This window comes from Crocodylus porosus, unplaced genomic scaffold, assembly GCF_001723895.1.
Source record: "Crocodylus porosus isolate Cpor-Errol unplaced genomic scaffold, CroPor_comp1, whole genome shotgun sequence".
NCBI classification, from domain to species: Eukaryota; Metazoa; Chordata; order Crocodylia; family Crocodylidae; genus Crocodylus; species Crocodylus porosus.
Genome location: NW_017728910.1, coordinates 28,868,248 through 28,881,006, shown reverse-complemented (window position 1 = coordinate 28,881,006; position 12,759 = coordinate 28,868,248). Strand labels below are relative to the sequence as shown.

Sequence of the window (12,759 nt, the reverse complement as noted above, 5' to 3'; positions counted from 1 at the left end):
CCGACTGACACAGGCAGCACATCACTTCAGGTAAGCCTAATAGGAGCTGGGCCACTCATGACAAGGGGAGAAAGGAGGAGCTGCCTCAGAGAAGAAAGTGTGTGTGTGTGTGCATGCATGCGTGTGTGCATGCGTGCGTGTGTATATGTATATGTGTGTGTATGAAGCAAAGGACCAGTCTGAAAACTGTATTGGGCCCACCAACTGGCCCCGTGCACCAGACCCACTAGTGCAGGTGCTGCTGCATGGAGTGCATGTGCCAACTCCACCCCATGTGCCACATGTAGTACATGCTGGTGATTCCAGCATGCAGGGCTCATCCAGAAAGCAAACTGCATGTGGTCTGTGGGGCTGGTCCAACTCTGTATGTTGGATCCAGCGTGCAAGGCTGATCTGTAGGGCTGATCCAGACCAGCCCATGATTCATCATGCAGGACCAGTCCGGTATGTATGTACCCCAAACTAGCCCCATTCACTGCATCCAGTACACGCCCTAGGTCCAGCCCCATAAGCAGCATGCGCCAAACCAGCTCCATGTGCCACATTCACTTTTCAACTGTACAGGGCCAGGTCTGGCATATGCTGCATATGGTACAAGGGGCTTGTCCAAGACTCACAGGCAGCACTCCTAACTGGATGATAGGGCTCTGTGAGCCAGAACTTTGCACCACTGCTGTAAAGCATTGTTAAGACTAATTAAGCAGATTTTTTTTCCAAATTATTTGTTCATGAAAGAGAAGAGTAATATTTGGTTATCTTTTACATCGGTGTTCACTGAACAAGGGCTCTATTACCATTTACCTTTTCTCTGGACAGACTTTGGTCACAGTGAAGGATTCAGCATTACTGCCATAAGAAACAAGCAGAATCTTTTCAACTAAGTGGTATTTAGTTGAGAAGGAGGAAACAAAAGTGAACTAGTCATATGAGGTGGAAGAAAAACAATCATTACTGGCTTTGGAAATAATGATGCTATTTACAGTATTGTATAAGATTGGGAAAGGACAGATAATTAGAAAGTTTGTAAAAACTTAACGGTATTGCAGCTACAAAAGGAAAAGTGACAACTGAAAGACTTGAATGAAGGAAAATATCTCATACTGAGGAAAAGCCATAAACATTACTCTTAGTATAGAACATACTGTTCCAAATCATTTTCCAGCTTCTCTCAAAAAGGTTCTGAGTAATGACAGTTTAAATGCCCTCTTATATGAAAATAAAATATTTCTTCCTTATAAACACAAAAATGTCTTGTTTCTCATTTACACAGAGACAAATAATCCAACTATCATCAGGAAGAGAAATAGTTATATCACCTATAGTATTTATATTACATATAGAAATACAAGTAAATTCTTGAAAGTCCAGTCAAGGTTCTTTGGGTAGATGTGATATCTTTTATTAAACCAGCTAAATAGTTGGAGAAAAGTTCTTTGCAAGCTTCTTCAGGCAATGGGAGACATTACTGATGTTTTGAGTTCTCCAAGGTAGAAAAAATGTCAACAGAGTCTCCCATTGCCTGAAGAAGGGTATTTGTGCCCAAAAGCTTGCAAGAAACGTTTTCCAGTTATTTAGTTGGTCTAATAAAAGACAGCACACCTACCCAAATAACCTTGTCTGCCTATGTCCTTAGACCAACACAGCTACAACCAACAACCCTGAAAGTCCAGTCTGCCTGCTTCTATATAGACTGTGTCAGAGTCAATACTGAAAGCATATTTTAGTTACAAATCTGACTTGTGACATCTGGTTACCCATTTATAGCTAATGAAGTTTTCACAGGAAGCTACAGTCAGTGATATCTTATCTTTCAGTTGGCAAAGTGCTGTTTACCTTACATGGGCCCAGCATCCTTTGTTGTTACCACAGGCAGCTTAATTAGAATGCATGCTCATCCAGCATAGGAAATGAATGGAGTGGTAAATAATAGTTGGTAGAACAGTCTGAAGCATTTCATTACCAGTGTCTTATTATAATCATTGTAATTTTAAAAATAAAAGGTCAAACAGGACAGTAACATACAGCAGGGATTTACTGCTCAAATATATTACTTTCATTCTCAAGCAACCAACAGTTACCAGTTGTTTAAATTCAGTTCTCTTGGCAAAAGCTTTGCCAGATCAGCCTTAAAATGGTCAAAATACAAATCTTTTATTTTATGTTAATCAGAGTAAATCCGAATTACAAGTATGCAGTTTCAGTATTTGCAAGCAACTAGCCATGAATAGTCACCAGTCAAATTGCCACAGTAAGTGTCACAGAAACAAATATACTAAAAGCAATAGTCAGCCACCTTTAATAATGTTATTTATCACAGCACCATTCTTTAGACACCCAGAAATATCAACAGAGCATCCCAATTCAGAAAGCTCATTTTCTCATCCCAGGACTTCTGAAATATTGAAGCCAGATTTGGAGATAGTATAAATGAGCACAGCCCTTGTTTATCCATGCCTCTTCCTCTCCTTCTGAGTAAAAAGGAAAATAAACAAAAAGGTTTATCTTCTTCTGCATCCATATGTGAAACTCATGTCACATGGATGGCACTAAGCAAGCTCATCAGAACAGTAATGTGCCTGTGCCTACATAGAAGTCTCTTAAATATGCTATTGAAACACCTCTATAGTATGAGTGACATTAAATGGAAATACACATGTTCACTGCAGATGGTAATCAAAGTTCTGCAAACAAATATTCCCAGACTGTACAACACCGCATACCAGATTTCTTCAATTAATTTCCTAACTGTAACTAAGAGCAAGGTAATCTAACTTCGGCACGTACGCAGACACAGACTAAGATAATACAGGCTACCACAATGTATCCAGACACATTTTGCCCTGTTCTTTAACTGAATAGGCATCAGACCAGTCAGGCTGCATGCCTGCTTTGCATGATGAGAGCACAAAGTACTATTTGACCTCTATTAATGCAATTCACATTGTGTTTCATAAGATTGCTTAGCCTGGCCATTAGAAGTTTTTCTCTTATTCTTTTTTAATAAAAAGGTCTCTAGGTACAAGCTTGATAAAATTTGTCAGTCTGGAAGTTTCTGTTATGTGCATCTTCTGTCTTATGTACTCAGACTATTCTGACACTTCAGGTTTTTGATGAAGCACCAAACATTGTAGTATATGAAGTACAACCTCATTAAACTATTCAATTCTCCATTGAATGCATATACATTAAACTCCACTGGCAATTACACAAATGAACAGCAAATAACAATGACAAACATGACAAAGAAAGGGGATAATTCACTGAAAGGAATTCCTCTTACCAATGCTTTTGTATCACACCACTTAATTTCCATTTTGATTTGCCTTTTAGAAGGAGCAAGTTTCCTCCTTTTTAGTTCTGAAACTTTTGCTGTTGCTTTAAGAAGGATGTGCATCATCTGAACACCAAATCTATCTGCAGCTGCTTTTAAAACCTTAAAGGCCCTTTGGCCATACAAATCCTATTTGGATTTTAGCAATGCTTCTGTAATGGACTATGGTTTTATTGTAATATTTCTGGGTTAAATGTGTTCATGTTACATCTCTATACTTCCTTGAACTGGTTTGTAAGGGCAGAGGAGTGGGGAAGGGGGGGAAGTAAAAGAGGTTAAGAGAAACTGAAGTGAGAGTTGCCTTGACACATTGGTGATGCGTAGGGGGTGCATGCACACCCCCTGAGCTTGGCAGTGCACCCCCTGCAAAAAGCACCACTGACACTGCTGGCAGTCACTGCTTCCCCCCTCCCTCCCCTCTCTGGCTGCCAACACTGCCAGCAGCATCTGCGGGTGGTCCCTGATCACCACTGACCGCCGCCAGGTCACCAACCGCTGGTTGGTGCTCACCACTCCTCCCCCCACCGCCACTGCCATGGCTGCCTGCAGGAGTTCCCTGCTCACCACCACTGCCACACTCCCGTTGCCACCACCTGCAGGAGCTCCCCACTCGCTGCCGCCACCACGCCGCCTGTGGGTGGTCACCATGCCTGCCCAGCCTCTGGGGACAGACATAGGGCATTCATGCCTTGACAGAAGATACATTCATCAACAAAGACTTGAATGGCATTGTTGATGCTTCAGATGGGCTTGTTAAAAGTCCTTGGGAAGTAGTAAACCCCAGGAAGATACAAGGGAAGGACTAGTTGTTTACCTTGTTCCTTCTTAATAATTAGCTCTTTCTTTCTTTCTTTTTCTTGTTCTTCCAGATCTATAGTATTTTAATTCTTATTTTTATATTTCATATTTTGCAAGTAGAGTTTGAACATCTTTTTTCTGTGCATGTGCCCTTAAACAGCTGAAATCCACCAAGTATTTTCAGATATTTTATTAAAGGAAATAAAGTGCCAAATTCACCCTGGTTTAATCTCACTAATTTCAGTGTGGCTGCATCAAAAATTAACTTGGCCCCTTAACTCTGACACTGCTCTGTTTTTATTTAATAGTTATAGAAAAGTCTCAAGACTCTTTATTGACCAGTATCACAAGTTCTCTTATTAAAAGTTGAGCATTTTTATTTTCCACCAACTCCCAATGAAGTAAACACTCGGTGCCTCACAAAAATTCACTGAATCTGACAGGCCCAGGCCCAAATTTTCATATTTGATTATTTTTCTTGCTGTTTTAACAAGCCAAGGTAATAGGTGGTAGATGCTTGTTTAAATCATTCTAAGGCCCAAATAACATTAATCACCAACCACCAGAAACATTGGCTACCTGGGACAGGCTGGGGAATTCAAAAGCTGAATACTTGTATGCCTTTTGTCATGACCATCAAAAATGAATCCCAAAGGTGGGGGCCCCTTGTTGAGAGAGACCAGCATACTTTCTGGCTATTGAAAGTACCTCAAGACTCTTGATCTACACAACCATAAAGGCAGTTCCCTCTTTTGAAAAAGAAATGCTCCAGCCCTGCAATAGAGGGGCATCTTCTAAATGCTGCATTAGACCCAAAAGAGTTGCCTCTGCTTTGGAACCACTGTTTTTTTCAGCACTTATTATCATATGTCCTGATACTGCCATTTGTACACACATAAGGTACATATACATATACACTTTACTGTGGAGTAACTTAATTAGCTGCACAATGAAGTGTCAAAATCTGCATATGCACTGATATTAGGGCGCAGTAAACTAACTCTGCCATAAGATAGTACTGTCAGGGATAGTACTATTTTACAGCAGAGTAATTTACTGTGCTGAAACACATATGTAGATGGTTGATTGCGGACGTAAACTGCTCCTAGTCAGCCCAGCCAGCCAGGGGCCTACTCTTCCCTGGGTCAAATTGCTGCTGTCCTGGGCACACATGTAAATGCTGATCCTGGGAAGAGTTGTCTCCATCTTGAACTGCTCCAGAGTTTATTGCTTCACATTAATTGCATGTGTAGATGCACCCACAGAGTAGGACCTTCATCTGTGAATATCACTGCAGAAAATAAACGGATCTAATCCTGGACTAAGGGCCTGAAAAGCACAACAGTGGCTGAATCAGGCTTTTTCCTACTCTGCAGGAGCTCTGACTAGATGACCTTAATGATTTTTTATGGACTTAATTTATTTATAGTCACTAGGAACTTAAGGGTATAACAACTCATAGAATGCATTATCCCAGCACAGTGCTAGAACACAAGATATGTAAGGACAAACCATGAACTTGCAGACCACATGAACACATTTATAGCAGTTCAGTTCCTCTTAAACAGCTCCACAATGTGCTCAGGGGAACGTTTTATCTCTCCTTGGCCTCTTCATAATGGACATACCTACCCTCCAGATAACATGACCTGCCACAAAGCCAAACTTGTTAGACTCATTATTGGTCTGGGATAGAAAGCCAAGAAAACTGAACCCTAGGTGGTTACTATATTAAAATGCCACTTATAAGCAGAATATGGTATATTTATTTGTGCCAGCTGTGTTGGCATGACTTTTTTTACTTTAAAAAGATGGTAAAAATAACTGAATTTTTTTTTGTGGCATCTGTAACAACTGAGGTACCTAGACTGTAATTTACAGAAAGAGTTGCAAAGATTGGGAGGAATTAAATTGTAGTTCTTGACAAAAGTTTTGTCTCTTCTTACATTTAATTAGATATTCCAGTCTTGGTATAATTCCCAAGAAGCTAATCTTGAAACTACCCTTTTATCTTTATAGAAATTAATCAGCTTATTAACGCCAGAATTATTCCTAGAACAAGGGGGTATATCAGAAAGATAAGGGATATATTCATAGACAGTTAGAAATGGAAAAAATATAAATCTAAAGTCTATTCTATAGTTAAAACAGAGAAATCAATTGAGATAACCAACTACCTACCTTCAGATCATGTTTAAAACAGAGCAAATTAATAAAATGTCCTTGCAGTTAAGGGAATCATCTAGGGCTCAGACAATCTGGATTTAAATCCTGGCTCTGTCATAGACTTCCTATGTGACCTTGGACAGGTCATTTAGGTTTGTCTCTGCTGCCTCCAAGCTACACCTAATACAACCAACTCCAAAAGCAGTGCTAAATCCCAGGAGTGCACCTGACTTAAATCGACCCTGACTTAACTCCAGGGTGGCTCTCCAACCCTCTGTCTTGGAAGCAAAACCACAGCAATCTCAATCAGAGCATGGGAGGGTGGACAGGGGGGTTACTGAGAGGGGATTATACTGTCCACTGGAGAGCCAGGGAAAGCTTGGGGGTAGCAGGGGGAGTAGAGTCTTACCTGATGGGGCTTTCCTCAGGCAACAGCTGCTACCATGCAGATGCTCCTATAGTAGCCCAGTCCAGGGCTGCTGTCACTCAGAAACATTCTCCCGGCTTCTCTGAGCATAGCGCTGTCTCCGCCATGTAAAAGTTTCCCGGGGGGCACCATTTTACTCCTTACCCCCACATGCACTGATGGGTCTGCATCTGCCCAGCTCCTATGACTGGGCACAACAGAGTTGCTCCTGCCATGACAGACTCTTGGAGGAGAGGGCAGACTCGTACTCCGTCTTAGCGCCCGGTGGGTGCACTGCTTCCCCTTCCCCACCTCCCCAAGTTATGCTACTGTTTGCAAGATTCCTGGCATGTACACAGGACCAAGCTAAAGCAGCTCCTTGGCCTCATTCTGAGATTTAGTGGAGTGGGTGAAGCATGTTTCTTGCTGGCAGATGCCAGGTAGGCAGAGAAGCACTGCAGACAAGCTCTGCAACACAATTCTTTATAAATAAATGAACCTGCATTTCTACTTCATTTTAAACTCTTTGGCTAGGGACATACATTCAAAAAGCCTGAGCCTCAATTGATTCTATCTTTGCAGGCTACTCTAACCTGGTTAGGCTAAATCAGTTTGTAACTCAGACAGACATCCCAGAAATGCAGGCACATGCTTGCAGTGGCTCAGGCCAGAAGCCAGGGGGAGGGAAGCAGCCCTCCCTTTGCTTCCACAGGGCAGAGCTGAGGGGGGTCTGGCCAGGTTCAGGATGCTCTGATTATCCCCTGCTCTGCAGCTGCTTAGCAGGGAGTGTTTATTATTCTTAACTCAGTGTTTACCTCATTAAGAAAACAAAGCCTGTCTCCATTAATTAATGGAACTCTTCTTAAACAGCTCTTCCAAGAAAGGGCATTAAGATACCTGTTGATTAGCCCCAAAAAGCCTATCTGCCTGTCCTTTCCCACAGCAAGGACTGTGTGGTCTGCTAGCTTATGCAGACTCCTCATCATTGAGCAGAGGGGAGGGAGGAATAATCCCTGCTTAGCAAGGAGAAGCCAGGCAGACCTCTGTGCCTGCAAGTCTGTGCTGAGCTCCAGCCAGGGAGCAGAGGGGAGGGGCCAGCCCTGCAGAGAACCCTGCCCAGCCCAAAGAGCATGCCAGGATACTGGGGGATTCTGATTTAACGTAAACCAGTAAGGATCTGGGACAGACATTGCATAAACTGGTTTAACCCAAATCAGTTACGTCTGATACTACATTCAACCGCGTTTTTCTCAAACTACCTTTAGTCATTTTCAAACTGGTTTATGTGCACTGAACATCTGTTCCGTTCCAGATTTAAACCCGTTTCTGATCACTTACACCAGTTTATGTGTAATGTCTGTCCCTAGCCCTGGGGACAGGAAGTGTTGCCCATGCCTGTAAAATATGCATAAGCTGAAGATCTGACTCTCTATTTTTTCTGTGTGGTTTCAAAGGCTGGTAATGCTGTGAAGCCTGCAAAGTCATCCCTTCAACAAAAATCCATGTATATATGTTTGCAAATGATATGCCAAACTTACCAAGTATCTTACGTCAGAGGCAGAGAGAGCACTCTCACTTCATTTCAGACTAGTTGATTTAGGTGTTAAAAACTAGTTTTTTTCTCATGGTTTAACGGGATCAGAAAACAAGGACTTTTGGAACCAAGAAAATCAGCTATACTTAGCTTTTGTTGCAACAACATTGATAAGATAAGGTCATGGAAACTGAGGATGCATTTATTCCATTCCAGTTTCCTTTTATTAAGATACCACAGGGAAATGTGGACCATATTCGCTCATTCTTTTTCCATTGCTTTTGTATACATAAGTTTCTACTGGAGTTCGATAAGTTTCATACTCTTGATGTTTGCATACAGTGTGGTACATAAATGGTATTTACTGGTATGGTTGGAGTAGCAGCTGGCTACCAGTCTGAGAGAATGACAGTGGAATGGTTTTTGCCCTCCTGAGCAGCCCTGATATTATTGCATCATATACTGGACATTATGTTTGTTCTTTGTTTTAATATAGCCTTATACCTTTAGTGGCTCTGTGATGAGATTCCTTTGAGCTGTGTTTGTGCTTTAGCTGCAGCTTTGCTGTTGGACCATACATAGTAAGTTGCAGCCCAGTCCAGCCATCATTGAAGTCAATGAAAAAGCTCCTGCTGACTTCAGTGGGATTTGGATCAAGACCTGAGTGCATTAGTTGAACTGTTAACTCAGCCCAAATCAAAGAATGGGGATGGGTGGGAGAGTTTCTTGGCTTAAAGCCCAATTCTACATAAATCTCCTACGTGAACTTCTCACTGAAATCAATACTGGTTCTGGGCAAAAGATCCCTACTGTTTGAACCAACTGATAACAACAGAAGTGTTGTACCATGGCTTTCACAGGCCAGTTTCTATTGCCAGAGTACACTCATAAAAATGAACTTCCTTCTGAGACTAAAAAAACACAAATCACCTTCTCCTGGTGCTAATTCACACAGTGAAATTCTAATTTCATAAAGAACGATGCTAGGATATGGCCTGAGAATAACATTTAAATAATATTCGATTCTTTAAAGAGTCAAGAATTGAGGATTTTGGCAGTATTAAATGCATAACACACACATACATTCACTACATCTGCTAATACAGAGACAAAACATAAACATATAGTTGTGCAAATAAATTAAAAGAACTGCAAAATCTCACAGGTTTCCATTAGATTTGTCTGCATAAGAATTCATTAAGTATTAGCCTTGTGTATCTCAGTGTATTGTATACCTTAGCATAAACTCAAGTATAACTCAGACTTAATCAATTGGTAGGACCTACTGTATTCACAATTTTGGAGACATTGCAAAAATCAGGCACTGTCTATGAAATCAGGCAGTGTCTGCGGAATCTATAAATAAATAAATAAATAAAATGCTGGCTGCCCCATGGGACCCAGCAGTCCTCATGGCCTCTGTGGCCCTGCCATGAAGCCCACAGTAGAAGAAGGGGGCACACTGCCAGCACAAAGGGGAGCAGCCAAGATGGCTGCCACCTGTCACCACTGATTGGCTAAGAGAACTGCCTGTCATGCAGCCCTGCCCCACCAATCAGCAGCCAGTGGTGGGGTTGCATGCTGGAGAGCCCTCAGCCAATTAGTGGCAAAGGGCACAGCCACTGGGACCGCTTGGCCAATTAGAGGCGTGGAAGGGTCCCACCACAATAAGGCTGTGAAAATGAAGGGCAACCAGCCCCTCATCTGCACATGAAGTCAGCCACCTGCCTCCTCAATTTGAGTAGGTCCCTATTCATTGGTGATGTTCAATGAATAAAGGACTGATAAATTTCTTGCTTCCTGCTTTCTTCTGGATTGAAGTTAAAATTTCCTTCAGTGAACTGAACTCATAGTTGTCACCATGCACACAATCTTAAAGTTTAATTCATTCATTACTAACTGTTTATCCCTTTTTTCCTCCCAGGTGAACTTTATTTTCCTGAAACTAAAGATTAGCTGAAAAGATCAAAATGACCCTAAATTCTTCTGCTGATGAGACTGTTAAAAGAATCTACGTTGACTGTCCCGTTTCAGGAAGGCATCCCTACATATATATTATGGTTCCAACTGTCTACAGCATCATCTTTATTGTAGGCATATTTGGAAACAGCTTGGTGGTCATTGTCATTTATTGCTACATGAAATTAAAAACTGTAGCCAGCATATTTCTGCTGAATTTAGCTCTGGCTGACTTGTGTTTCTTAATGACATTGCCACTGTGGGCAGCCAACACAGCCATGGAATACCACTGGCCTTTTGGCAACTGTTTATGTAAGATAGCATCAGCTGCGGTAAGTTTTAACCTGTATGCCAGTGTGTTTCTACTCACATGTCTTAGTATTGACCGTTACCTGGTGATTGTACATCCAGTGAAGTCACGTATTCGGCGCACCATGCTTGTTGCCAGAATAACTTGCATCGTCATCTGGCTACTCGCAGGAATGGCCAGTTTGCCTGTCATAATTCATCGTAATATAATTTTTGCTGAGAACATAAATATGACTATGTGTGTTTTTCGATATGAGACCCATAATATAACACTCCCTGTTGGCTTAGGTTTATCCAAAAATGTATTGGGCTTTTTTATTCCCTTCCTAATCATTTTAACAAGCTATACCTTAATTTGGAAGACCCTGAAGAAAGCTTACCAAATTCAGAGAAACAAGACCAGAAACGATGAAATTTTTAAGATGATTGTAGCAATAGTATGCTTCTTCTTCTTTTCCTGGATTCCTCACCAAGTGTTTACCTTCCTGGATGTGTTAATTCAGTTGAGTGTAATAACAGAGTGCAACATCATCGATATTGTGGATACAGCTATGCCTTTTACCATCTGCATTGCTTACTTTAACAACTGTATGAATCCTTTTTTTTATGTTTTCTTTGGAAAAAATTTTAAGAAATACTTCCTGCAGCTACTAAAATACATTCCACCAAATGTCAGAGCACATCCAAGTCTAACAACAAAAATGAGCTCCCTCTCCTATCAACCATCAGAAAACATAAGCTTATCTGCCAAAAAGCCTGTTGTGTCCTTTAATACTGAGTGACACTGTTCGCAGTAGGTGTTTTTAAAACCACTTCACGTATGAAGTTGCAAGTGACAAAATTCACTGACAGTCCTGCCCATCACAGCTACCTGCACATTGTTAAAAATTAAATCATCTAATACAAATCATCTTATGAAGATATAGCAGTGGACTTTTGTTTTATATTGCAGAGGACTGTTTGGGTATTTTACTGAAAACAACCTAAGAGTGGATAGACATGTCAGAGCATCTTTTACCATTCTGCCTTTTTACTCAGAACTTTGAGAAAAAGTTACACACTGCTCCTGGAAGCATCTCAGAACTCAGCTGAAAGAGTGACCATTTTTAAATTAAAAGAAGCCTGTAGAAGTCTCTTTCCATATACACATGGGATTCTAATCTAAATATTTGAAATCTTATACAAGGAGTTAATAGAATTGCACAGAATGTTTGAGATTTTCACATGATATTGGATATGCGAGAAAAAGTTACCATGTATTTTTTTCTTAGTGACACAAATAATATCATTATTATTCATCCAGTTATTCAAATATATATCTGCTACAGATATACCTGACCCATGCCTACTTCGTAGATGTTGAAGGACTACAGGAGTGGGTTAAGTAATTTTTGCTATTATAATTCATTTAAAACATGGCAACATTTGCTATAATATATAAAATACAGCTTTATTTATTAAATAAAAAACTAATTTCTAAATCTATATTCCAATTAATTATATTCCATGCAAGGAAATGTTAGTTTGTAGACCCACACATTTTTATTCAGATGGGATACCTTTATGGCAGTAGTTTGTACACAAACCAGTCTTGTTCTGACCTTACTCTATTGCTATTCCTTTCTGACTAAAACAGGATTGTTAATGGGGTAGGATGCTATTTCATGCAAGTAAGAGAATCAGGATACGCCCGTCTGTAATTTATATACAACCGGTAATACAGATGTCATCAACAAGCTTCCAGGATCAACCAAAACTATTTTCAGAGAACACTCAGCCAGATGATGATGAATTAATTATATCTTCTTACAAAGTCTCAAATTTCCAGTGTATCATAGCTCTAATTCTGAAAAGTTTAATAGTTTTTGCTTATTAAATGTTTATTAAATCTGCTCTCAATTGCAGTGATAAAAGTCTAAGACCAAATTTTATTCCTGTCCTCTATGAAGTTACATTGCATTTATACACAAGGAATATTGGTGTAAGCAGAATCTGATCTCTACAGAATACCCCTTGACTTCAGTGGAATTAATCTAAATCAAGGACATCAAACGCACAGCCTAAATTTTGGATCCAGCTCAAATCACCGTTGACTCTAGCCCTCAGTGTTTCTGGTGAACTGAGGAATTAAGGGGCAGGGCAACCTGGGGGTGAGCCGAGTGTGGAGCACGGTCTGCTATTGGGCCCTCCTGAGGATGCCTTTCAGCAGCAGGGGGGTGAGCCACAGCTGTGCCAATACAGAGACCCACCCCCCCC

At 40.8% G+C, this 12,759-nt stretch overlaps 2 protein-coding genes across 2 annotated transcripts in view; both read left to right on the top strand.

Moving 5' to 3' along the window:
* The window catches only part of AGTR1 (angiotensin II receptor type 1), a 22,540-nt gene extending 11,183 nt beyond the window's left edge, over positions 1-11,357 (top strand). The window contains exon 2 of the mRNA XM_019532949.1: positions 10,160-11,357. Within this exon, the coding sequence (XP_019388494.1) occupies positions 10,206-11,285 (1,080 nt within the window). The 5' untranslated portion in view covers positions 10,160-10,205 and the 3' untranslated portion in view covers positions 11,286-11,357. The remainder of the gene's footprint in view (positions 1-10,159) is intronic.
* Positions 1-12,759, top strand: part of CPB1 (carboxypeptidase B1) — a 118,306-nt gene that overhangs the window by 39,773 nt on the left and 65,774 nt on the right. The gene's annotated exons all lie outside the window — the stretch shown is intronic.